The sequence below is a fragment of the Petromyzon marinus genome, chromosome 66 (assembly GCF_048934315.1).
Source record: "Petromyzon marinus isolate PM22_M1 ecotype Great Lakes invasive population chromosome 66, UKy_Petmar_22M1.pri1.0, whole genome shotgun sequence".
NCBI lineage: Eukaryota > Metazoa > Chordata > Hyperoartia > Petromyzontiformes > Petromyzontidae > Petromyzon > Petromyzon marinus.
The window spans coordinates 1,037,083-1,063,407 of record NC_133732.1 but is presented as its reverse complement, the minus strand read 5'-3'; the positions used below and the strand labels follow the sequence as shown (position 1 = coordinate 1,063,407).

General features: G+C 53.5%; 1 protein-coding gene across 1 annotated transcript in view; it reads right to left on the bottom strand.

Annotated features, from left to right (window-relative positions):
• LOC116956576 (uncharacterized) overlaps positions 1-26,325 on the bottom strand; it is a gene marked incomplete at its 3' end in the record, with an annotated part of 43,410 nt that overhangs the window by 6,000 nt on the left and 11,085 nt on the right. Inside the window, exons 2-6 of the mRNA XM_076054371.1 lie at positions 17,186-19,819; positions 11,909-12,153; positions 7,640-7,717; positions 4,235-4,477; positions 88-1,789 (exon numbers count right to left, since the gene is read on the bottom strand). Of these exons, the coding sequence (XP_075910486.1) occupies positions 88-1,789; positions 4,235-4,477; positions 7,640-7,717; positions 11,909-12,153; positions 17,186-17,330 (2,413 nt within the window). The remainder of the gene's footprint in view (positions 1-87; positions 1,790-4,234; positions 4,478-7,639; positions 7,718-11,908; positions 12,154-17,185; positions 19,820-26,325) is intronic.

Sequence of the window (26,325 nt, the reverse complement as noted above, 5' to 3'; positions counted from 1 at the left end):
AGGGCTCAATGTTAGAGGCTCCCATCGCGGGGTCTCAGGCGGAGAGAGAGACAAGCTGGATGCGGACACCATCATCACACGTCTCACCACTCGGAGAATGTGGTCCCAGTTTCTCCTCCAAGCGCCGGCGCTCCCATTCCGAGTTCTCCAGCCTCCCCTCCAGCTCGCGGCGCTCCTTCTCCCAGTTCCCGGGCCTTTGCTCCGACGCCTGTGGAGTGACCCTGGACTGCTCCAGCTCCCTCTGGGAACTCCGAATCCTCTCCTCCAATTCCCGGCGTTCGGCCTCGGAGCCCCGAAGCTTCTCCTCCAGAGACCGCCGCTGTGTCTCAGAATTCCCGAGCTTCTCCTCCAATTCCCGGCGCTCCTCCCGCGAGAACCGGGGCTGCGGTTTACATTCCCGGATTTCCTTTTCGTAATTGCGAAGCTTTTCCTCCGAATCCTGGCGCTGCTTCTCGGATTTTCGGAGCTTCTCTTCCAGCTCCCGGCGTTCCGTCTCTTCCTCCCGGGAGGGCCGAGGCTTCGCCTTCAACGCCTGGAGCTCCTTCTCGAGGCTCAGGAGCCTCTCCGCCAGCGACCGCCGCTCCTTCTCAGAATTCCCGAGCTTCTCCTCCAGCTCCTGGCGCTCCGCGCGGGGGAAACGCGGCTTCGCCTTCAGCTCTTCCAGTTGGTTTTCGGAATGGCGAAGTTTCTGCTCAAACTCCCGGCGTTCCCGCTTGTGATTCCGAAGGCTCTCTTCCAGCTCCCCGCGCTCCCTTTCGGAAGCGCGAAGCTTCTCCTCCAACTCCCGCCGCTCATCCCGGGAAATCCGCGGCGGCTTGGGCTGAGACCCCGGGACTTCCCTCGGGGAATTCCGAAGCTTCTCCTCCAATTCCCGACGCTGCTCCTCGGACTTGCGGAGGTTCTCTTCCAGCTCCTGGCGCTCCTTCTGGGAATCCCGATCCTTCTCATCCTCCTGGGGCAACCGAGGCTTCGATTTTAACTCTTGAACGCCCCTCTCATAATTGCGGACTTTCTCCTCAAGAGATTGGCGCTCCTTCTCGGAATTCCTGAGCTTCTCATCAAATTCCCGGCGGTCCTGCAGGGAATCCCGCGGCTTAGCTTTCAGCTCCTCGAGCTCCTTTTGAGAACTCCCAAGTTTCCCTTCCAGATCCAGGGACTTCTCCTCAGAATTCCCAAGCTTCTCACCCAGCTCTCGTAATTTCCTCTCAGAAGTCCCGAACTTCTCTTCCAGCTCCCGGAATTTCTCCTCAGAACTCCCCAATTTCTCCTCCAGCTCGCGGGATTTCTTCTCGGAATTCCGGAGCTTCTCCTCCAACTCCTGGGCGTTTTTAGACTGGCGGGAATCCTTGCCGGCATCGCGAATTTTCTCTTCCAGCTCCCGGGATTTCTTCTCGGAGCTCCCGAATTTCTCTTCGAGCTCCCGCAATTTCCTCTCGGAATTCCCAAACTTCTCCTCCGCCTCCCGGGATTTCCCCTCGGCAATCCGGAGCTTCTCCTCGAGCTCCCGGGCATTCTGAGAGCCGCGGGAATCCTTGCCGGCGTCCCGGAGTTTCTCCCCGAGCTCCCGGCGGTCCCTCTCGGCGACGGCGAGCTTCTCCTCCAGCTCCCGGCGTTCCCTGTCGGAGCTGCGGAGCCGCTCCTCGGCGTTCCCGCGCTCCTCCTGAAGGGCGCGGAGTTTCGACTCCGCCTCCAGCCGCCTCTCGTCGGTGTCGAGGATTCGCTCCCGGAGGCGGGCGAGCTCCTGCTGAGATTCCTCAAACTCCTCCCGGAGGCGCACACTCTCCTCCAGCTGGTAGGCACAGCGAGAGAGGGGGGGGGGGGAGTGGGGAGTGGGGGGGAGTGGGGGGAGTGGGGGGGAGAGTGGGGGGGAGTGGGGGGAGTGGGGGGGAGAGTGGGGGGGAGTGGGGGGAGTGGGGGGGGGAGTGGGGGGGAGAGTGGGGGGGGGAGTGGGGGGGAGTGGGGGGGAGAGTGGGGGGGAGAGTGGGGGGGAGAGTGGGGGGGAGTGGGGGGGAGAGTGGGGGGGAGAGTGGGGGGAGAGTGGGGGGGAGAGTGGGGGGGAGAGTGGGGGGGAGTGGGGGGGAGAGTGGGGGGGAGAGTGGGGGGGAGTGGGGGGGAGAGTGGGGGGGGAGAGTGGGGGGAGAGTGGGGGGAGAGTGGGGGGTAGAGTCGGGGGGAGAGTGGGGAGGAGTGGGGGGGAGAGTGGGGGGAGTGGGGGGGGGAGAGTGCGGGGGGAGAGTGGGGGGGGGAGTGGGGGGGGAGTGGGGGGGAGTGGGGGGAATGGGGGGAGGGGGAGAGGGGGGGGGAGTGGGGGGGGAGTGGGGGGGGAGTGGGGGGGAGAGTGGGGGGGGAGTGGGGCGGAGAGTGGGGGGAGTGAGTGAGTGGGTGAGTAAGCGGGTGAGTGTTTGAATGGGTGTGTATGTGTGTTAGTGGATGGGTGGGTGTGTGTGTTAGTGGGTGGGTGGGTGTGTGTGTTAGTGGGTGGGTAAGTGTGTTAGTGGGTCGGTGGGTATATGTGATAGTGGGTGGGTGGGTGTGTGTTAGTGGGTGGGTATGTGTTAGTGGGTGGGTGGGTATGTGTGTTAGTGGGTGGGTGGGTGTGTGTGTTAGTGAGTGGGTGGGTGTGTGTGTTAGTGGGTGGGTGTGTGTTAGTGGGTGAGTGAGTGGCTGGGTGATTGTGTTAGTGAGTGGCTGGGTGAGTGAATGTGTGTGACCGGCTCCAGTTTAACAGCAGAGGTCTCACTCAGAATCAGTCGAGCGGCAATATCTTTTCATCGGTTGCGTAACGCTGTGTGGAAGCTACCTGGTCTGTCGCTCCGCACGAAGCTTCAGGTCTTCTCGGCCACGGTCATTCCCTCCCTTCTCTACGTTTGTGAAACGTGGACCCCCCTAATGGAACATCTTCGCCAGTTAGAAACATTTAGGCTGGCCTGCCTACGATCCACCCTGGGTATAACCAGACTGGATTGTGTGAGAAGCTCACAAATCCTTGAAAGATCTGGGCAGGGTCCCATTGGTGAGCTCCTCCGGCAGGCAAGGCTGTGTTGGCTGGGTCATGTAGCCCGCATGCCCAGCCACCGCATGCCGAAACAGCTTTTGTTTGGCCGGATTGAGGGGGCTAAGCGGGCGCGGCACGGACTAGAGAAGAGATGGAGTGATGTGGTACAGGAGGACGTGGAGCTGAGTGGACTTGCCGATGACTGGTACCAGCGGTGTCAAGATCGGCCTCTGTGGGGGAGGCTCGTGAAGGATGCTACTGGGCAGTTGGAGGCAGTCGCCCTCCAACAACAACGGAGGGCGGAGGAGCGACGCTCAGAAAAACGAGCGGAGCGCTGGGTGGCTAAAGCACAGCAGGTTGGCACAGTAGGGGGCACAGGTGGTGCATCAGCCAGTCATCTCAGTCATCTCAGTCAGTCGACCCGTGGCACCTGGGTCTGCCCCGTGACCTCCTGCCAGCGGGCGTTCGACAGTTCACGTGACCTCAGGGTGCACATAGCCTGGCACAAGCGTCGTGGTGACGTCACCGCCACTTAGTGGCGAATGGCGGTTGTTGTTGTTGTGTGAGTGTGTGAGTGAGTGAATGTGTGAGTGTGTGTGTGAGTGACTGTGTGAGAGTGTGTGTGAGTAGGTGAGTGAGTGTGTGAGTGACTGTGTGAGTGTGAGCGAGTGACTGTGTGAGTGTGTGAGTGTGTGTGTGAGTGAGTGTGTGAGTGTGTGAGTAGGTGAGTGTGAGTGAGTGAGAGTGTGAGTGTATTAGTGGTGAGAGTGTGTGAGTGAGTGTGTATGTGAGTGAGTGAGTGACTGTGTGTGAGTGAGTGAGTGGCTGGGTGAGTGAGTGAGTGACTGTGAGTGAGTGGCTGTGTGAGTGACTGTGAGTGTGTGAGAGTGTGTGTATGACTGTGTGAGTGAGTGACTGTGTGAGTGAGTGACTGTGAGTGAGTGAGTGTGTGAGTAGGTGAGTGAGTCTGTGTGTGAGTGACTGTGTGTGTGTGTGTGAGTGTGTGTGTGACTGTGAGTGAGTGGCTGTGTGAGTGACAGTGTGTGTGTGTGTGACTGTGTGAGTGACTGTGTGAGTGACTGTGTGAGTGTGTGAGAGTGTGTGTGTGACTGTGAGTGAGTGACTGTGAGTGAGTGAGTGTGTGAGTAGGTGAGTGAGTCTGTGTGTGAGTGACTGTATGACTGTGTGTGTGTGTGCTAAGTAGCTGCTACAGAAGAGAGACAACCACCCCACCCCCCACCTGTCTCTCCACGCATCTCACTCGCTCCCTCATCTCCTCACGCGTCTTCTCAGCCCGCCCGAGTGCCGCCTTCGCCTCGTCCCGGTCGCGGTGGGCCTCGCGCACGCGGGCACGCACCTCCCGTCCAGCGGCACGCAGCCGCTCCAGGTGCTCACGCAGCACCGCCTCCGTCTCGTCGTGCTCGGCCCCGCGGGTTTCCACGGAGCGAACTCGCTCGCGTAGCAAAACCAGCTCGGCCAGCAGCTGGGAGTGGGGGAAGGGCAGAGAGAGGGTGGGTGGGTGGGTTAGTGGGTGGGTGGGCGAGTAGGTGGTGGGTGGGTGAGTGGGTGGGTGAGTAGGTGGGTGGGTGAGTGGGTTCGTGGGTGGGTTAGTGAGTGGGTGGGTGGGTGGGTTAGTGAGTGGGTGGGTGGGTGGGTTAGAGAGAGGGTGGGTGGGTGGGTGGGTTAGAGAGAGGGTTGGTGAGTGGGTGGGTTAGAGAGTGGGTGGGTGGGTGGGTCAGTGGGTGAGTGGGTGGGTGGGTCAGTGGGTGAGTGGGTGGGTGGGTGAGTGGGTGGGTGGGTCATAGAGAGGGTTGGTGAGTGGGTAGGTGGGTCAGAGAGAGGGTTGGTGAGTGGGTGGGTGGGTCAGTGGGTGAGTGGGTGGGTGGGTGGGTCAGAGAGAGGGTTGGTGAGTGGGTGGGTAGGTCAGTGGGTCTGGTGAGTGGGTGGGTGGGTCAATGGGTCTGGTGAGTAGGTGGGTGGGTGAGTTAGTGGGTGAGCGAGTAGGTGAGTGGGTGAGTTAGTGGGTGAGCGAGTAGGTGAGTGGGTGAGTGGGTTAGTGGGTGAGCGAGTAGGTGAGTGGGTGAGTGGGTGAGTGAGTAGGTGAGTGGGTGAGTGGGTTAGTGGGTGAGCGAGTAGGTGAGTGGGTGAGCAAGTAGGTGAGTGGGTGAGTGAGTTGGTGAATTAGTGAGTTGGTAAGCGGGTGAGTGGGTTAGTGGGTGGGTGAGTGAGTTGGTGAGTGAGTGAGTAGGTAAATGGGTGGGTGGGTTAGTGGGTGAGCGAGTAGGTGAGTGGGTTAGTGGGTTAGTGGGTGAGTGAGTAGGTGAGTGGGTGAGTGGGTTAGTGGGTGAGCGAGTAGGTGAGTGGGTGAGTGGGTTAGTGGGTGAGCGAGTAGGTGAGTGGGTGAGTGGGTTAGTGGGTGAGCGAGTAGGTGAGTGGGTGAGTGGATTAGTGGGTGAGCGAGTAGGTGAGTGGGTGAGTGGGTTAGTGGGTGAGCGAGTAGGTGAGTGGTTGAGTGGGTTAGTGGGTGAGCGAGTAGGTGAGTGGGTTAGTGGGTGAGCGAGTAGGTGAGTGGGTGAGTAGGTTAGTGGGTGAGCGAGCAGGTGAGTGGGTGAGTGGGTTAGTGGATGAGTGAGTAGGTGAGTGGGTGAGTGAGTTGGTAAGTGAGTGAGTATGTAAGCGGGTGGGTGGGTTAGTGGGTGAGCGAGTAGGTGAGTGGGTTAGTGGGTTAGTGGGTGAGTCAGTAGGTGAGTGGGTGAGTGGATGAGTGTGTGGGTCAGTGGGTGTGTGAGTGATTGGGTGAGTGTGTGTGAGTGAGTGAGTTGGTGAGTAGGTGAGTGAGTAGGTGAGTGAGTGTGTGTGAGTAGGTGAGTGATTTGGTGAATAGGTGAGTGAGTTGGCGAGTGATTTGGTGAGTAGATTACATTACCCCCCCCTCCGCCTCTAATCACTGCACCTGATGAGTTAAGTGATGACGTCACCCTGCTGCTCTATATAAAACCGGGAGCAAGCGAGGGCTTTACCATTCTGGCGAATTGCCCGATGATGCTGGAAGTATTTACCAGCGAAACGTCGTACTCAAACTGTAAATGTGGATTAACTCTTCAACACACCGGTGGGCTGAAGTAGTGAATTATTTGTCTTTTGTCAACGTGACACTTTTTTTGCTGATTGGCCGTGTCGGGTAGTGGAGGGTTACGACACATTTATAAATAAACGCGATCTAACCCAAAAACCTTTATTATGAATAATATTGGTCGCGAAAGCCTACGTGTTAAACTTGGTGAGTAGGTAAGTGAGTTGGTGAGTAGGTGAGTGAGTTGGTGAGTGAGTAGGTGAGTGGGTGGGTGAGTGAGTGGGTGAGTGAGTTGGTGAGTGAGTGGGTGAGTGAGTTGGTGAGTGAGTGGGTGAGTTGGTGAGTGAGTGGGTGAGTTGGTGAGGGTGTGTGAGTGGAGAAGTGAGTAGGTGAGTGAGTTGGTGAGTAAGTCGGTGAGTGAGCGAGTGAGTGGGTGAGTGAGTAGGTGAGTGAGTTGGTGAGTGAGTAGGTGAGTTTGTGAGTGAGCAGGTGAGTTGGTGAGTGAATGGGTGAGTGAGTTGGTTGGTGAGTGAGTTGGTGAGTGGGTGAGTGAGTAGGTGAGTTGGTGAGTGAATGGGTGAGTGAGTTGGTGAATGAGTTGGTGAGTGAGTAGGTGAGTTGGTGAGTGAATGAGTGAGTGAGTGAGTTCATGAGTGAGTTGGTGAGTGAGTAGGTCAGTTGGTGAGTGAATGAGTGAGTGAGTGAGTGGGTGAGTGAGTTGGTGAGTGAGTTGGTGAGTGAGTAGGTGAGTTGGTGAGTGATTGAGTGAGTAGGTGAGTTGGTGAGTGAATGAGTGAATAGGTGAGTTGGTGAGTGAGTTGGTGAGTGAGTTGGTGAGTGAGTTGGTGAGTAGGTGAGTTGGTGAGTGAATAGGTGAGTGAGTTGGTGAGTGAGTTGGTGAGTAGGTGAGTTGGTGAGTGAGTTGGTGAGTGAATGAGTGAGTGAGTTGGTGAGTGAGTTGGTGAGTGAATGAGTGAGTTGGTGAGTGAGTTGGTGAGTGAGTTGGTGAGTGAGTGGGTGAGTGAATGAGTGAGTGAGTTGGTGAGTTGGTGAGTGAGTTGGTTAGTGAATGAGTGAGTGAGTTGGTGAGTGAGTTGGTGAGTGAGTTGGTGAGTGAGTTGGTGAGTGAGTTGGTGAGTGAATGAGTGAGTGAGTTGGTGAGTGAGTTGGTGAGTGAGTAGGTGAGTTGGTGAGTGAGTTGGTGAGTGAGTAGGTGAGTTGGTGAGTGAGTTGGTGAGTGAGTTGGTGAGTCAGTGAGTTGGTGAGTGAGTAGGTGAGTTGGTGAGTGAATGAGTGAGTGAGTTGGTGAGTGAGTTGGTGAGTAGGTGAGTTGGTGAGTAGGTGAGTTGGTGAGTAGGTGAGTTGGTGAGTGAGTTGGTGAGTAGGTGAGTTGGTGAGTGAGTTGGTGAGTGAGTAGGCGAGTTGGTGAGTGAATGAGTGAGTGAGTTGGTGAGTGAGTTGGTGAGTAGGTGAGTTGGTGAGTGAGTTGGTGAGTGAGTTGGTGAGTGAGTTGGTGAGTGAGTTGGTGAGCGAGTAGGTGAGTTGGTGAGTGAGTTGGTGAGTGAGTCTCACCTCATTTTCATCATCTTTGGCTCCGTTACTGTCTCCAGGTTTCGCTCGCTCTTTCAACTTCTCTTTGAGAGAATCAATCTACAAACAAACACAGCCTCTAGCAGTGAGCCCTATGGAATCCTCTCGCAGTGAGCCCTATGGGAGCTTCTAGCATTGAGCCCTATGGGAGCCTCTCGCAGTGAGCCCTATGGGAGCCTCTAATATTGAGCCCTATGGGGGCCTCTCGCAGTGAGCCCTATGTGAGCCTCTCGCATTGAACCCTATGGGAGTCTCTCGCAGTGAGCCCTAAGGGAGCCTCTAACATTGAGACCTATGGGAGCCTCCAACATTGAGCCCTATGGGAGCCTCTAGCATCGAGCCCTATGGGGGCCTCTCGCATTGAGCCCTATGGGAGCCCTATGGGAGCCTCTAACATTGAGCCCTATGGGGGCCTCTCGCAGTGAGCCCTATGTGAGCCTCTCGCATTGAGCCCTATGGGAGTCTCTCGCAGTGAGCCCTAAGGGAGCCTCTAACATTGAGACCTATGGGAGCCTCCAACATTGAGCCCTATGGGAGCCTCTAGCATCGAGCCCTATGGGGGCCTCTCGCATTGAGCCCTATGGGAGTCTCTCGCAGTGAGCCCTAAGGGAGCCTCTCGCAGTGAACCCTATGGGGACCTCTAGCATTGAGCCCTATGGAATCCTCTCGCAGTGAGCCCTATGGGGACCTCTAACATTGAGCCCTATGGGATCCTCTAACATTGAGTCCTATGGGAGCCTCTAACAGTGAGCCCTATGGGAACCTCTAACACTGAGCCCTATGGGGGCCTCTAACATTGAGCCCTATGGGGGCCTCTAACATTGAGCCCTATGGGATCCTCTAACATTGAACCCTATGGGAGTCACTAACATTGAGTCCTATGGGAGCCTCTAACATTGAGCCCTATGGGGGCCTCTAACATTGAGCCCTATGGGAGCCTCTAACATTGAGCCCTATGGGAGTCTCTAACATTGAGCCCTATGGGGGCCTCTAGCATTGAGCCCTATGGGGGCCTCTAACATTGAGCCCTATGGGGGCCTCTAACATTGAGACCTATGGGAGCCTCTAACATTGAGCCCTATGGGAGCCTCTAACATTGAACCCTATGAGAGTCTCTAACATTGAGCCCTATGGGCGCCTCTAACATTGAGCCCTATGGGAGCCTCTAACATTGAGCCCTATGGGAGCCTCTAACATTGAGCCCTATGGGAGCCTCTAACATTGAGCCCTATGGGGGCCTCTAACATTGAGCCCTATGGGAGCCTCTAACATTGAGCCCTATGGGAGCCTCTAGCATCGAGCCCTATGGGGGCCTCTCGCATTGAGCCCTATGGGAGTCTCTCGCAGTGAGCCCTAAGGGAGCCTCTCGCAGTGAACCCTATGGGGACCTCTAGCATTGAGCCCTATGGAATCCTCTCGCAGTGAGCCCTATGGGGACCTCTAACATTGAGCCCTATGGGATCCTCTAACATTGAGTCCTATGGGAGCCTCTAACAGTGAGCCCTATGGGAACCTCTAACACTGAGCCCTATGGGGGCCTCTAACATTGAGCCCTATGGGGGCCTCTAACATTGAGCCCTATGGGATCCTCTAACATTGAACCCTATGGGAGTCACTAACATTGAGTCCTATGGGAGCCTCTAACATTGAGCCCTATGGGGGCCTCTAACATTGAGCCCTATGGGAGCCTCTAACATTGAGCCCTATGGGAGTCTCTAACATTGAGCCCTATGGGGGCCTCTAGCATTGAGCCCTATGGGGGCCTCTAACATTGAGCCCTATGGGGGCCTCTAACATTGAGACCTATGGGAGCCTCTAACATTGAGCCCTATGGGAGCCTCTAACATTGAACCCTATGAGAGTCTCTAACATTGAGCCCTATGGGCGCCTCTAACATTGAGCCCTATGGGAGCCTCTAACATTGAGCCCTATGGGAGCCTCTAACATTGAGCCCTATGGGAGCCTCTAACATTGAGCCCTATGGGGGCCTCTAACATTGAGCCCTATGGGAGCCTCTAACATTGAGCCCTATGGGGGCCTCTAACATTGAGCCCTATGGGGACCTCTAACATTGAGCCCTATGGGAGTCTCTAACAATGAGCCCTATGGGGGCCTCTAACATTGAACCCTATGGGGACCTCTAACATTGTGCCCTATGGGAGTCTCTAACATTGAGCCCTATGGGGGCCTCTAACTGTGGTGGTAATCGTCACAGCGGATGCTGGCTCACCACCGAACACAGATGGTCGCTGCATCACCCGGCGCTTTAACATGCGCTGCTTCTGCGGCCGTCTGGAACGCTCTTCCTTACAATACTGGGAAGCCACTGGGAGCTGTGCACTTTGAAATCAACGTCTGTGTTGACAAACTCGCTTCTTTAGAACTGATTTTAGTGTTGTATGTGTGTAAGTACATGCAAACATGGGAGCCTTTAACGTTGAATGACCCGTTGGGAGCCTTTAACATTAAACCCTATGGAAAAGTGAGTGTCTGTGTGAGTAAGTCTCTGAGTGAGTCTCTGTGTGAGTAAGTCTCTGAGTGAGTGAGTCTCTGTGTAAGTCTCTGAGTGAGTCTCTGTGTGAGTAAGTCTCCGAGTGAGTCTCTGTGTGAGTAAGTCTCTGAGTGAGTCTCTTTGTGAGTGAGTCTCTGAGTGAGTCTCTGAGTGAGTGAGTCTCTGAGTGAGTCTCTGAGTGAGTGAGTCTCTGAGTGAGTCTCTGTGTGAGTAAGTCTCTGAGTGAGTCTCTGTGTGAGTAAGTCTCTGAGTGAGTCTCTGAGTGAGTCTCTGAGTGAGTGAGTCTCTGAGTGAGTGAGTCTCTGAGTGAGTCTCTGAGTGAGTGAGTCTCTGAGTGAGTGAGTCTCTGAGTGAGTCTCTGAGTGAGTGAGTCTCTGAGTGAGTCTCTGAGTGAGTGAGTCTCTGAGTGAGTGAGCCTCTGAGTGAGTCTCTGAGTGAGTGAGTCTCTGAGTGAGTCTCTAAGTGAGTGAGTCTCTGAGTGAGTGAGTCTCTGAGTGAGTGAGTCTCTGAGTGAGTGAGTCTCTGAGTGAGTGAGTCTCTGTGTGAGTGAGTCTCTGAGTGAGTGAGTCTCTGAGTGAGTCTCTGAGTGAGTCAGTCTCCGAGTGAGTGAGTCTCTGAGTGAGTCTCTGAGTGAGTCTCTGAGTGAGTGAGTCTCTGAGTGAGTCTCTGAGTGAGTGAGTCTCTGAGTGAGTCTCTGAGTGAGTCTCTGAGTGAGTGAGTCTCTGAGTGAGTGAGTCTCTGAGTGAGTCTCTGAGTGAGTCAGTCTCCGAGTGAGTGAGTCTCTGAGTGAGTCTCTGAGTGAGTCTCTGAGTGAGTGAGTCTCTGAGTGAGTCTCTGAGTGAGTCTCTGAGTGAGTGAGTCTCTGAGTGAGTCTCTGAGTGAGTCTCTGAGTGAGTGAGTCTCTGAGTGAGTGAGCCTCTGAGTGAGTCTCTGAGTGAGTCAGTCTCCGAGTGAGTCTCTGAGTGAGTCTCTGAGTGAGTCTCTGAGTGAGTGAGTCTCTGAGTGAGTGAGTCTCTGAGTGAGTCTCTGAGTGAGTGAGTCTCTGAGTGAGTCTCTGAGTGAGTCTCTGAGTGAGTGAGTCTCTGAGTGAGTGAGTTTCTGAGTGAGTCTCTGAGTGAGTGAGTCTCTGAGTGAGTCTCTGAGTGAGTGAGTCTCCGAGTGAGTGAGTCTCTGAGTGAGTCTCTGAGTGAGTCTCTGAGTGAGTGAGTCTCTGAGTGAGTCTCTGAGTGAGTGAGTCTCTGAGTGAGCGAGTCTCTGAGTGAGTCTCTGAGTGAGTCTCTGAGTGAGTCTCCGAGTGAGTGAGTCTCTGAGTGAGTGAGTCTCTGAGTGAGTCTCTGAGTGAGTCTTTGAGTGAGTGAGTCTCTGAGTGAGTCTCTGAGTGAGTGAGTCTCTGAGTGAGTATCTGAGTGAGTGAGTCTCTGAGTGAGTCTCTGAGTGAGTCTCCGAGTGAGTGAGTCTCTGAGTGAGTCTCTGAGTGAGTGAGTCTCCGAGTGAGTCTCTGTGTGAGTGAGTCTCTGAGTGAGTCTCCGAGTGAGTCTCTGTGTGAGTGAGTCTCTGTGTGAGTGAGTCTCTGAGTGAGTCTCTGTGTGAGTGAGTCTCTGTGTGAGTGAGTCTCTGAGTGAGTGAGTCTCTGAGTGAGTGAGTCTCTGAGTGAGTCTCTGTGTGAGTGAGTCTCTGTGTGAGTGAGTCTCTGAGTGAGTGAGTCTCCGAGTGAGTCTCCGCGCCAGTCTCTGACTCACCTGTGCCTGCAAGGTCGCTGTAGTCTCGGTCTCTGCGGCGATCCGCTGGGACATCTCCGCACATTCTCTCTGCATCCTCCCCGTATCCCCATCCCTGCCCAGGGCCTCCTGCGCCCGACGTCTCAGAGCCTCCACCTCACGCAGCAGCGAGGCGGGGGACCGCGGAGACATCGGGGAGAGCGGAGACGGCACGGGGGACAGCGGAGACAGCGGCGGGGACGTGGGGGACAGGGGGATGGCTCCGTCTGCGGGGAGACACGGGGACGGGGGGGAGTGAGGTGTCGGGGAGACAGATGTCTCCCTGTGTGTGTGTGTCTGTGTGTGTGTGTGTCTGTTTGTCTGTGTGTGTGTGTCTGTGTGTGTGTCTGTGTGTGTGTGTGTGTCTGTGTGTCTGTGTGTCTGTGTGTGTGTGTCTGTGTGTGTGTGTGTCTGTCTGTGTGTCTGTCTGGCAGGGGAGCGGTAGTGTAGCGGTTAGCGCGCTGCGCTATGAACCTGGCGACCCGGGTTTGATTCCAGCTCACGGTCAACACCAGTGACGATTATCAAATGAGTACCTGGTGCGGTGTGTAAATATCGCCACTAGGGAGACAAAGGCGATCGGGCGTGGTGCTGGCCACCCACCCCCTCGTGTGCCGTTCTGGCCTTCATAGGTGCTCGCTAACAGCACTTGCCCCTACAGTCTGTTAAGGCTATACGGGGATCTTTGTTTATCTTTTTGTCTGTCTGGCAAAACAACCCCCTACCTCCTCGCGGTGCCGGACGGGCAACTCTGTCGTGGACAGTGCTGTGGGGGGAGGTCCAAATTTGTTTGGCTCGTCCCCTCATGGCATATGTGTCCACCACAGGGGCTAAACGGGGGCTCTGGACGGGTGCGAGGGGCTGGTAACCCATCCACCTTCAATTAATTACCACTAAACCACGAGTTAAACTGAAATATGTAACTAATAAGCTTGTGCCGGAGGCCCCGGGGGGCCAGGCGTCTATGACGTCTCCTGGCCAAACCCCAATTGGCGGAGCCAGGAGATTGAATATCTACCCTCGGGGCTCCTCCAGAAACAACGAAAAGCCACTACGGGTGGCCACGTGGAATGTTCGAACGCTCACTGCGGAGGAGAGGCTGCCACTCCTCTGTCGGGAGCTGGACCGGTACCGCCTGGATCTATGTGGCATTCAGGAGGTCCGGTGGACCGGCTCTGGCTCCTGCCACCATGAGGGGTGGACAGTCCTCTACTCGGGGCAGGAGACTGCCAAACAACAGGGAGTGGCTCTTCTTTTGAACAAAAGAATGAATGGGGCGTGGGAGCGTGGCGGTGAGGTGTGGGAAGCTTTAAGCCCCAGGCTACTTTTGGCTCGCCTTCCCATCAACCGGAGGCGAGGAATGGTGGTCGTGGTTACTTATGCCCCACCGAAGATGAACATCCGTGGAGGGATGCAGGCAAAGCCGATGAGTCAGATGCCTTCTATGACCTCCTGTCACAAGTGCTGGCTAAAGTGGTCCCCTCGGGATAGAGTCATCATGTTGGGTGACTTCAATGCCCGAGTTGGTCATGATACTGGCACCTGGTCTGGAGTGATTGGAGGGCATGGGCCAGATCAGCTCAATAACAACGGTAGGAGGCTGCTAGATTTTTGGCAAGCCCATGGGTTTGTAATTACCAACACGCTGTTCGGGCATCGGCGCATCCACACAACATCATGGATGCATGCCGGGTCCAAGCAAGAACATCTGCTGGACTACGTAGTGACGGACCAGCGGATGCGAGTCCATGTCCTTGGCACCAGGACCTACCGTGGAGCTGATCTGCCCTCTGACCATCGACTAGTCATCTGTAAGATGCGCCTGCCATTCTTCCACTCCGGTGGTGGGTGTACACCCAGGACCCCATTCCAACCTAAAGTGGCCTGGTCTCAGTTATCTGATGAAAGTTGCAAGCGAGAATTTCATCATCGCTTGTGGCTGGGATTGGCATCATCCCCGACTCCTCCTGATGTCGAGGGTAAATGTGCGAGGTTTAGGACTGTGACTCATGCAGCTGCAATGGCTGCTTTGGGTACGCGGTCCAGACGTCCCCAGAGACCCTGGCTGACAGAGGAGGTGTTCAGGATGGTTGAGAAAAAGCGACAGGCCCACTGTCATCGGGTACAGAATCCCACGTCAGAGAATGAGGAGGCTTACCGCAGCCTTCGGTCGGAGGTTCTGAGAGCCGTGAGGCGCTGCAAGGATGGGTGGTGGTCGCGGGTTGCTGAGGAGATGGAGTCTGCCTCAGTGGCCCACGATCACAAATCTCTATTTAACTCCATGAAAAAGTAACCTGCAGCGCCACACCTATTACCATCATTAGGGGAAAAAACGGTGATCCAATCTCCGACCCCCAGGAACAGGTTTGCAGATTTGCTGAGCATTTCTGTGAGGTTCTGGGGGAGGGAAAATCCCTCAGCCAGGAAAACATCGTGGCACAAAGTGAGGATGACCCTGCTGAGGCTGCGGTGCCTCAAATATTGGAAGACGTCACCCCCTGTGAGTGGCTGGCTGAAGTGCCATCTGTTGAGGAAGTACTGAAGGCGATCCGGAGTCTGAGACCAGGAAAGGCAGCGGGCAGAGATGATCTCCCAAGCGAAATGCTGAGGGAGGGTGGCGTTTGTGCACAGACTGCCCTATATGACATCATAACAACGGTCTGAACCACTGGACGGGTTCCGCAGGATTGGAAGGATGCCCTGGTGGTCCCCCTCTTTAAGAAGGGGGACCGCACAGACTGTAACAACTACAGGGGAATCTCACTCCTCAGTGTGTAGGGAAAGGTCCTGGCATGGATTATTCAACATCGCCTCGCCAAGCACGCTGAGGAGAGGCTTGCGGAGCCCCAATGCGGTTTCAGGAAAGGGAGGTCCTGCACAGATGCCATATTTTCTGTCCGTCTGCTACAGCAGAAGTGTAGGGAATTCCAACAAGACCTACATCTCTGCTTTATAGACCTGGTCAAGGCCTATGATACCATCAGTAGGCCTGGACTCTGGGTTGTTCTTCGTGATTTTGGAATCCCTGACCCTCTGCTCACAATCATTAAGGACCTTCATGATGGTGAGCAGGCCCGGGTAAAACTACGTGGCCGGGAGTCAGAGCCATTCCCTGTACACCTTGGGGTGCGACAGGGATGTCCTCTGGCTCCACATTATTTAACATCTATTTTGACCACATAGTTTGTGAAGCCTTCAATAGCTGTACCGGGGGAATCGCCATTTGGTACAGATATAATGGGAGGCTGATCGATGCCCGGGTTCGGTCAAGGGATGGCTCCCTATTGCTCAACCACGTTATGTATGCCGATGATTTGGTAATAGCTGCTCATTCAGAGGAGGAGTTGGAGAAGCTCCTGCTGAGACTGGAGTGTGCCACTAAGAGATGGGGCCTTACCATCAGCCCCACCAAAACTAAGCACCTGCCAGGGTATTTTGCACCATCGGACACTCCACCCCCACAACTCCCAATCGGTGATGGGGCAGTTGTGGAGAGAGTGGAGAGTTTCCCATACCTGGGCAGTGTACTTATGACCGGCTCCAGTTTAACAGCAGAGGTCTCACTCCGAATCAGTCGAGTGGCAATATCTTTTCATCAGTTGCATAACGCTGTGTGGAAGCTACCTGGTCTGTCGCTCCACACTAAGCTTCAGGTCTTCTCGGCCACGGTCATTCCCTCCCTTCTCTACGCTTGCGAAACGTGGACCCCCTTAATGGAGCATCTTCGCCGGTTGGAAACATTTAGGCTGGCCTGCCTACGATCCATCCTGGGTTTAACCAGGCTGGATTGTGTCAGGAGCTCAAAAATCCTTGAAAGATCTGGGCAAGGTCCCAACGGTGAGCTCCTCCGGCAGGCAAGGCTGCGTTGGCTGGGTCATGTAGCCCGCATGCCCAGCCACCGCATGCCGAAAAAGCTTTTGTTCGTCCGGATCGAGGGGGCTAAACAGGCGCGGCACGGGCTAGAGAAGAGATGGAGTGATGTGGTACAGGAGGACGTGGAGCTGAGTGGATTTGCCGATGACTGGTACCAGCGGTGTCAAGATCGGCCTCTGTGGAGGAGGCTCGTGAAGGACGCTATTGGGCAGTTGGAGGCAGTCGCCCTCCAACAACAACGGAGGGCGGAGGAGCGACGCTCACAACAACGAGCGGAGCGCCGGGTGGCTAAAGCACTGCAGGTTGGCACAGTAGGGGGCACAGGTGGTGCATCATCTCAGTCATCTCAGTCAGTCGACCCATGGCACCTGGGTCTGCCCCGTGACCTCCTGCCTGCGGGCGTTCGACACTTCATGTGGCCTCAAGGTGCACATGGCCTGGCACAAGCGTCGTGGTGACGTCACCGCCACTTAGTGGCGAATGGCGGTTGTTGTTGTCCCTGTGCGTGTATGTGTGTCCGTGTGTGTCTGTGTGTGTGTGTATCTGTGTGTCTGTCTGTGTGTATATCTGTGTGTGTATCTGTGTGTGTGGGCAGGACTAGTGTAGTGGTTAGCGCCCAGCGCTACAAACACGGCTACCCGAGTTCGATTCCTGCTCACGGCCAACACCACCAATGACAATTACCGGTCCTGGCCTTCCCCTCGGCTCGGTGTGAAGTGAACATCGCCACTGGGGAGACAAAGGCGGCCGGGCGTGGGGCTGGCCACCCACTTCCTCGTGTGCCACAGTGCCGGCCTTCATAGGTGCTGCTCGCTGTTGTTACATTGTTTTTTTAGCTTTATTTTGGTGATTCGAAAACATATGGTTAATCTAAATTGTCTTATGGTTGTTGTTGTTGTTGGCTTGCACCACATTGATTTTAACACACAGCGTTTTAACAAGTTATTTTTGCGTGGAATATTTGCTGGTTTATTCCAGAATGTTTCTGTTACGTGTTGTCGCTTTAAGATGTTCTGTGTTCAAATTTTGTTTGTTGCGGTTGCACCCGACTTAAGAGCCGCATGGCTCACAGGGCTACACCTAATACATGAAACCTGAAACAGCACTTGCCCCAGCAGTCTGTGAAGGCTACACGGGGGATCTTTGTCTTTGTTGTCCGGATGTTGTCTCCCCGTGCGTCTCACCCTGAGACAGCTGTCCCTGCAGCGTCTCGATCTCTGTCTCTCGTCTCCCCCTGTGCGTGTCCCCGTGTCTCCCCGTGTGCGTCTCTCCGTATGTCCCAGTGTCTCCCCGTGTGTGTCTCTCCGTATGTCCCCGTGTCTCCCCGTGTGTGTCTCCGTGTGTCTCTCCGTGTGTCCCAGTGTGTCCCCGTGTGTGGTGTCTCACCCTGAGACAGCTGTCCCCACAGCGTCTCGATCTCGGTCCCCGTCACTCTCAGCTGGTCCAGCGTCTCCTCCAGCTCGTTCATGCGGCGTGCGAGACGTGACACTCGGAGCTTCGTCTCCCGGCTCTCCAGCGCCCCTCCCTCCATCGCACCTCCTCCTCCTCCTCCTCACTCACCACTCACCCACCACTCCTACTCACTCACCACTCACCCACCACTCACACTCACCCACCACTCACCCACCACTCCTACTCACCACTCCTACTCACCCACCACTCCTACTCACCCACCACTCGTACTCACCCACCACTCGTACTCACCCACCACTCCTACTCACCCACCACTCCTACTCACCCACCACTCCTACTCACCGACACAAGCCGGTGATATTGACGCTAACTAGCGACACAAGACGGTGATATTGACACTAACCAGCACACGAGCCGGTGATATTGAGTCTAACTAGCGACACAAGCCGGTGATATTGAGTCTAACTAGCAGCACAAGCCGGTGATATTGACACTAACTAGCGACACAAGATGGTGATATTGACACTAACCAGCACACGAGCCGGTGATATTGAGTCTAACTAGCGACAAGAGCCGGTGATATTGACACTAACTAGCAACAAGAGCCGGTGATATTGAGTCTAACTAGCGACAAGAGCCGGTGATATTGACACTAACTAGCAACAAGAGCCGGTGATATTGAGTCTAACTAGCGACAAGAACCGGTGATATTGAGTCTAACTAGCGACACAAGCCGGTGATATTGAGTCTAACTAGCGACACAAGCCGGTGATATTGACACTAACTAGCGACACAAGCCGGTGATATTGAGTCTAACTAGCGAGAAGAGCCGGTGATATTGACACTAACTAGCGACACAAGCCGGTGATATTGACACTAACTAGCGACACAAGCCGGTGATATTGAGTCTAACTAGCGACAAGAGCCGGTGATATTGAGTCTAACTAGCGACAAGAGCCGGTGATATTGAGTCTAACTAGCGACACAAGCCGGTGATATTGAGTCTAACTAGCGACAAGAGCCGGTGATATTGACACTAACTAGTAACAAGAGCCGGTGATATTGAGCCTAACTAGCGACAAGAGCCGGTGATATTGACACCAACCAGCGGCCCGAGCGATACAGTAAGGAGTAGAAAACAATTGATCACAACACGCGAGGTCAACGAGCACAAGCTTGCACCCGAGAGCCGAGTTACTAACAGCGGCCCGTCTACCCTGTGACGCTTGCAGCTATGACTGCTGGCAGGCGGCAACGCGAGCGTCGTCAGCACCGCTGACGGGGGCCACCACCACCACCACCACCAGCAGCAACAGCACCACCAGCACCACCAGCACCACCAGCAGCACCACCACCACCAGCAGCAGCAGCAGGCCGGTGTGAGTCTGCGCACACTAAACCAGTACCAGACACACTCTCAGCACCCACTCGCCAGAGTTGTCCTAACTAGCAGCACCGACTAGTAATAGTTACACTAACTAGCAGTCCAAGGGGAAAGATATGAGAGCGAGCTGTTAACCAGCAGTACCACTCAGATGCATGAATCAGGAATGACTAAACGCTCAAAGGAATGATGCAGCGCTAATTGGAATGACTAAATGCTAATCAGGAATGACTCAGCGCTAATCAGGAATGACTCAGCGCTAATCAGGAGTGACTCAGCGCTAATTGGAATGACTCAGCGCTAATCAGGAATAACTCAGCGCTAATCAGGAATAACTCAGCACTAATCAGGAGTGACTCAGCACTAATCAGGAGTGACTCAACGCTAATCAGGAATAACTCAGCGCTAATTGGAATGACTCAGCGCTAATCAGGAATGACTCAACGCTAATCAGGAATGACTCAACGCTAATCAGGAATAACTCAGCACTAATCAGGAGTGACCCAGCGCTAATCAGGAATGACTCAGCGCCAATTGGAATGACTCGTCAGTTCGTCGGAACAATCCCCTTTGCTCCGTCCGTTCCTTCCTCTGGTCCGTCCGCCCCTTTTCATTCGCTCCTCGCGCCGTTCATTCCTTAAGTGAATTCCGTTTGGTCCTTCGCTCCTTCCCTGGCTCCTCCGTTCGCTCCCTCGCTCCTTCACGTTGGCCGTCAGTTCGCGGGAACCCTCCGTTAGCTTCTTCCTTCTTTTGGTCCTTCAACTCGGGGCGTCATTCGGTTGTCCACCAGATCCTTTCGCTCCGCGAATCCTTCCCCCGGTTCCGCGGGCTCCGTGAATCATTCCCGCCTCCCACCTCCACCCTCGGCGAATCACTCGTCCGCTCCCCGCCCAGCAGCCTCGCTCATTGCGATGACCGCTCGCTCACTCAGTCACTTACTCACCCACTGACTCACGCACTCACTCGCTCGCTCACTCACTCACTCACTCATTCGCTCACTCGGGAGGCGACTGGCTGACTCACTCACTCATTCACTCACTCACCCACTCGCCTGACCACCCACCCGCTCGCTCGCTCGCTCACTCATTCACTCACCCAGCCACATGCTGAAATACCCGACTGTCTCGCTCGCCCACACACGCAGACCTTCAGCGCCCCCCCAATTCATTCGTGAACTCAAAATGTTCGCGCGCCCTTCGGTCGCTTCTTCCAACGGCTGCGTCCTGCGAACACAAAGACGGGCGAGAGAGACAATGAGCCCGGGGGCTAGGAGATGTTGCCTCCCTCACCTGGTATACAGGAGGGAGGTCGTGGGTTCGATCTAAACTAAGACGAAACCGGTTGTTATTTCACCAGGGAAGGCCTGGCCACCGCAAATGACGGCTCAACGAGGTGGTTGTACTGCAAGGGAATTGATTGCAGCCAAACCCTCTGAATGCACGTCGATTCTAAATGTGCAGGGAAACGCCGGAGGACTCGGGGAGAAAATTCCACATCACCATGGGGAGAGAGACACGCAAATATACAGAAGCAGCAGCAGGCGTCGGGGTCCGGATCGAACCCACGAACTCCTGCGGACCGGGCGAGGGAGTTAACATCTCCTAGCCACCGTGATGATAATGCTGATGAGAGAGAGACACGCAAACTCCAAATATACAGCAGCAGCAGGTATCAGGGTCGGGATTGAACTCACGACCTCCTGCGTACCAGGCGATGGAGTTAACATCTCCTAGCCACCACGGCGAGGTGTTGTGGTGTGTTCATTGTGGTTAATTGGGAAGTGCAAGAGGCACACACAGACACAAACACAGCTACACACATAGACACACAAACACATCGCCACCACCACCACAACCACCATCGCAACCTCGACCACCATCAAAAGTACCATAGCCATCATCACCATCATCATCACCTCCGCCACCAAAGACAAAGATTCCCCGCATAGTCTCAACAGACTGTTGGGGCAAGCGGTGTTAGCGAGCACCTAACCTCTACCACCACCACACCAATACCAACACCCGCAATCCGCCCCCAAGTGGCGGTGGACGTCACCATTTTTCAGCAGCGACCTGGCCAACCATCACAAACGAAGCAGCTAATCGCACGCGGACGACGCAGCGCTGCCAAGCCAAGGCTGGGGGCAATGAAGGACGCTGGGAAAACATCGACATCATTGGACCTCCTCTGCCAGGACCAGAATATAATAATAGGGCTTCTCCCCTTTTTTTTCTGGCGACAAAACACGGATTCATGTCACTGCATTAACCACGATAGCTGCGGTCAAAATGCAGACTAAAAACACAACACTCCGATAGTATGACGCTGCATTGTCCTTGAAACTGATTGGTCCACACCAAGGGACGGCTTTCTTTTGAGCCTCGTCTCAACTGGTGCTAGACCAGATGACGCCAAAAGGCGTCACACGGCTCAAAGACGATGCCACTATCAAGTATTGTGGTTAATGCAGTAGCATGAATCCTTGTGATAAAAAAAAGGTTTCAGTTTTGTTGCCAGAAAAAAAAAGAGGAAAACCCCTATTATTATTATCATGACACTGGGAAAAGTTACATTTCGATTTAAAGCTTTGCGTGACTGCAGGGATTCATCTCCTTGGCTCTTTCGGTAAAGCCACGTATTTTATTTCAATTTTATTATTATATCCCTTCTACGTGACTTCACCGAAAGAACCAAGAAGCCCGGGAAAAGTTCTTGATACAAAATATCTCAAGACCCTTCAGAGGGGAAGAGGCGGCCACACGCTTCACAAATTTGGCGCCCAAAGCCAAACGCCGACAAGAGGGGGCCCCCCCCCCCCCCGCCGTCTCCGTCGCTCCGCCCGAGCGACAGGCAGGCCGGCAAAAAAACGGCGAACGTCAACTTGTGCTGGGGAACGCCACTTAACAGGCACGGCCACCGCCCCCCGGCTCCATCGGGAGTGACCCGAGGCCAGACGCTCGACCGCCCTCAAACCACCCCCCAACGAAAAACGAACACCCACGAGCGAAACGTTACCCAGAAGCCCGCGGGGAAACGACCGTGGAGGGGCAGCGCGTCGGAAAGACGTCAAAGACGGGCCCTGGTCCACCCTCCGTCGGAGCGAGAGCGCCGTGGCCCCGGGTCGGAGACGCCGGCCCGCAGGCGAACCTCGTCCAAGTCAACGCCGCGCTCCGTTGCCGCCAGCGGCACCCCCCCCCCCCCCCCCCCCGGACTCCACTCCCGTGACGATCCGGCAAGGACCCAACGGGGATCGTGGGGAGGAATTTTGCCCAGCCGCTCCACAACGCCCGAGACGTAAAGGAACCCCCACTCCACCTCTATAGCCCCGAGGGCTTAAATCCGAAAATACTTTCTGGACATCATGCCTCCACTCTGGCAGCTGAAAAGAAAGACGATTTTTTTGTTTTTTACGTATTTACTCAAAAGTATTTTTTATTTTGCCAGGTAAGGCCCCATTGAGCCGCTGTGTAGTAGATATTTTTCAAAAGCGACCTGGCCTACACACTAAATGATAGCTCAAAGAAGTGGGCCTCATCATCACGTGGACATTTATAGGAGGAGGCAAATACTCTAAACGCATGACGTCGATTCTAAACATTGAGAGAAACAAGTAATATTTTTAAAATACGTTTTTTTTTATAAACAACACGCTTTAATGAAATGTACCGTACTAGTGATGGCAGAACTCCACGACTCCAGGAAGTTGCCCCGAAGCTTGCCACAACGTAAGGGGACCGCGTGCTAATTTACAGCCAACTTCAGTTGAGCGTGGACAATTACACCCAAGCCGAAACATAACATATACAAAATAATGTTTAAAAATATTTGTTTTATTTGTAATGATATAATCTAGTATTGTCATCGGTATGACATAAGTATACCAAGTTTGCGGTCGATACCACATTGGGAAGTGGGTTAACATTGAGTCATAAGATTTGAGGATACAACAACAACAGAGCGAGTAAAAAAACCAAATTTCACACCTGATGATGACCATTTGCGTTATGGTGGAAACGTCGTGAGAATTTTTATTGTTTTATATATATTTTATTATTTTATTGTTTCCCTTCAACGTGACTTCACCGAAAGAGCTAAGAATAAGAGCGAGTTAAATGAAAGCGTGTAAGAAGACTAGTTTATAACAACAACAACAGAGTTAGTTAAATAAAAGCGTGTAAGAAGACTAGTTTATAACAACAACAACAACAACAGAGTGAGTTAAATGAAAGCGTGTAAGAAGACTAGTTTACAACAACAGACAGTGAGTTAAATGAAAGTGTGTAAGAAGACTAGTTTATAACAACAACAACAATAGACAGTGAGTTAAATGAAAGCGTGTAAGAAGACTAGTTTATAACAACAACAACAGAGGAGTTAAATGAAAGTGTGTAAGAAGACTAGTTAATAACAACAACAACAGACAGTGAGTTAAATGAAAGTGTGTAAGAAGACTAGTTTATAACAACAGAGTGAGTTAAATGAAAGCGTGTAATAATGAAAGCGTGTAATAATAAAAACCGGAGGATCTGGAGAAACATCCACGCCACTACAGGGAGGGAGAAAGACACAAAATCCAAATGTACAGCTTAACACCAAGTAGGCCTTCACGACCAACATCATCCATAACACAGGTCGCCTGGGTTAGATAGCGTGGATAGTCACACCTCGGTACACGATCGCTTTGGAATACGTCCAGTTTGGTAACACGTCGTGTTTTGACGAGAAAAAAATGTCTTGGGATACGACGTCTTGCTAGGGATACGTCTTGCTAGGGATACGTCTTGCTAGGGATACGTCTTGCTAGGGATACGTCTTGCTAGGGATACGTCTTGCTAGGGATACGTCTTGCTAGGGATACGTCTTGCTAGGGATACGTCTTGCTAGGATACGTCTTGCTAGGGATACGTCTTGCTAGGGATACGTCTTGCTAGGGATACGTCTTGCTTGGGATACGTCTTGCTAGGGATACGTCTTGTGATACGTCTTGCTAGGGATACGTCTTGCTAGGGATACGTCTTGCTGGGATACGTCTTGCTAGGGATACGTCTTGCTTGGGATACGTCTTGCTAGGGATACGTCTTGTGATACGTCTTGCTAGGGATACGTCTTGCTAGGGATACGTCTTGCTAGGGATACGTCTTGCTTGAGATACGTCTTGCTAGTGATACGTCTTGTGATACGTCTTGCTAGGGATACGTCTTGCTAGGGATACGTCTTGCTAGGGATACGTCTTGCTAGTGATACGTCTTGCTTGGGATACGTCTTGCTAGGGATACGTCTTGTGATACGTCTTGCTAGGGATACGTCTTGCTAGGGATACGTCTTGCTGGGATACGTCTTGCTAGGGATACGTCTTGTGATACGTCTTGCTAGGGATACGTCTTGCTAGGGATACGTCTTGCTTGTGATACGTCATGCTAGGGATACGTCTTGCTTGGGATACGTCTTGCTAGGGATACGTCTTGTGATACGTCTTGCTAGGGATACGTCTTGCTAGGGATACGTCGTCTTGCTAGGGATACGTCTTGCTAGGGATACGTCTTGCTAGTGATACGTCTTGCTAGGGATACGTCTTGCTAGGGGTACGTCTTGCTAGTGATACGTCTTGCTAGGGATACGTCTTGCTAGGGATACGTCTTGCTAGGGATACGTCTTGCTTGGGATACGTCTTGCTAGGGATACGTCTTGCTAGGGATACGTCTTGCTAGCGATACGTCTTGCTAGGGATACGTCTTGCTAGGGATAAGACGTCTTGCTAGGGATACGTCTTGCTAGGGATACGTCTTGCTAGGGATACGTCTTGCTAGTGATTCGTCTTGCTAGGGATACGTCTTGCTAGGGATACGTCTTGCTAGTGATACGTCTTGCTGGGGATACGTCTTGCTAGGGATACGTCTTGTGATACGTCTTGCTAGGGATACGTCTTGTTAGGGATACGTCTTGCTAGGGATACGTCTTGCTAGTGATACATCTTGCTTGTGATACGTCTTGCTAGGGATACGTCTTGCTAGGGATACGTCTTGCTTGGGATACGTCTTGCTAGGGATACGTCTTTCTAGGGATAAGACGTCTTGCTAGGGATACGTCGTCTTGCTAGGGATACGTCTTGCTAGGGATACGTCTTGCTTGGGATACGTCTTGCTTGGGATACGTCTTGCTAGGGATAAGACATCTTGCTAGGGGTACGTCTTGCTAGGGATACGTCTTGCTAGGGATACGTCTTGCTAGGGATACGTCTTGCTAGGGATAAGACGTCTTGCTAGGGATACGTCTTGCTAGGGATAAGACGTCTTGCTAGGGATACGTCTTGCTAGGGATACGTCTTGCTAGGGATACGTCTTGCTAGGGGTAAGACGTCTTGCGAGGGATACGTCTTGCTAGGGATACGTCTTGCTAGGGAAACGTCTTGCTTGTGATACGTCTTGCTAGGGATACGTCTTGCTAGGGATACGTCTTGCTAGGGATAAGACGTCTTGCTAGGGATACGTCTTGCTAGGGATAAGTCTTGCTAGGGATACGTCTTGCTAGGGGTAAGACGTCTTGCGAGGGATACGTCTTGCTAGGGATACGTCTTGCTAGGGATACGTCTTGCTTGTGATACGTCTTGCTAGGGAAACGTCTTGCTTGTGATACGTCTTGCTAGGGATACGTCTTGCTAGGGATACGTCCTGCTTGTGATACGTCTTGCTTGTGATACGTCTTGCTAGGGATACGTCTTGCTTGGGATACGTCTTGCTAGGGATACGTCTTGTGATACGTCTTGCTAGGGATACGTCTTGCTAGGGATACGTCTTGCTTGGGATACGTCTTGCTAGTGATACGTCTTGTGATACGTCTTGCTAGGGATACGTCTTGCTAGGGATACGTCTTGCTAGGGATACGTCTTGCTAGTGATACGTCTTGCTTGGGATACGTCTTGCTAGGGATACGTCTTGTGATACGTCTTGCTAGGGATACGTCTTGCTAGGGATACGTCTTGCTGGGATACGTCTTGCTAGGGATACGTCTTGTGATACGTCTTGCTAGGGATACGTCTTGCTAGGGATACGTCTTGCTTGTGATACGTCATGCTAGGGATACGTCTTGCTTGGGATACGTCTTGCTAGGGATACGTCTTGTGATACGTCTTGCTAGGGATACGTCTTGCTAGGGATACGTCTTGCTAGGGGTACGACGTCTTGCTAGGGATACGTCTTGCTAGGGATACGTCTTGCTAGTGATACGTCTTGCTAGGGATACGTCTTGCTAGGGGTACGTCTTGCTAGTGATACGTCTTGCTAGGGATACGTCTTGCTAGGGATACGTCTTGCTAGGGATACGTCTTGCTTGGGATACGTCTTGCTAGGGATACGTCTTGCTAGGGATACGTCTTGCTAGCGATACGTCTTGCTAGGGATACGTCTTGCTAGGGATAAGACGTCTTGCTAGGGATACGTCTTGCTAGGGATACGTCTTGCTAGGGATACGTCTTGCTAGTGATTCGTCTTGCTAGGGATACGTCTTGCTAGGGATACGTCTTGCTAATGATACGTCTTTCTGGGGATACGTCTTGCTAGGGATACGTCTTGTGATACGTCTTGCTAGGGATACGTCTTGTTAGGGATACGTCTTGCTAGGGATACGTCTTGCTAGTGATACATCTTGCTTGTGATACGTCTTGCTAGGGATACGTCTTGCTAGGGATACGTCTTGCTTGGGATACGTCTTGCTAGGGATACGTCTTGCTAGG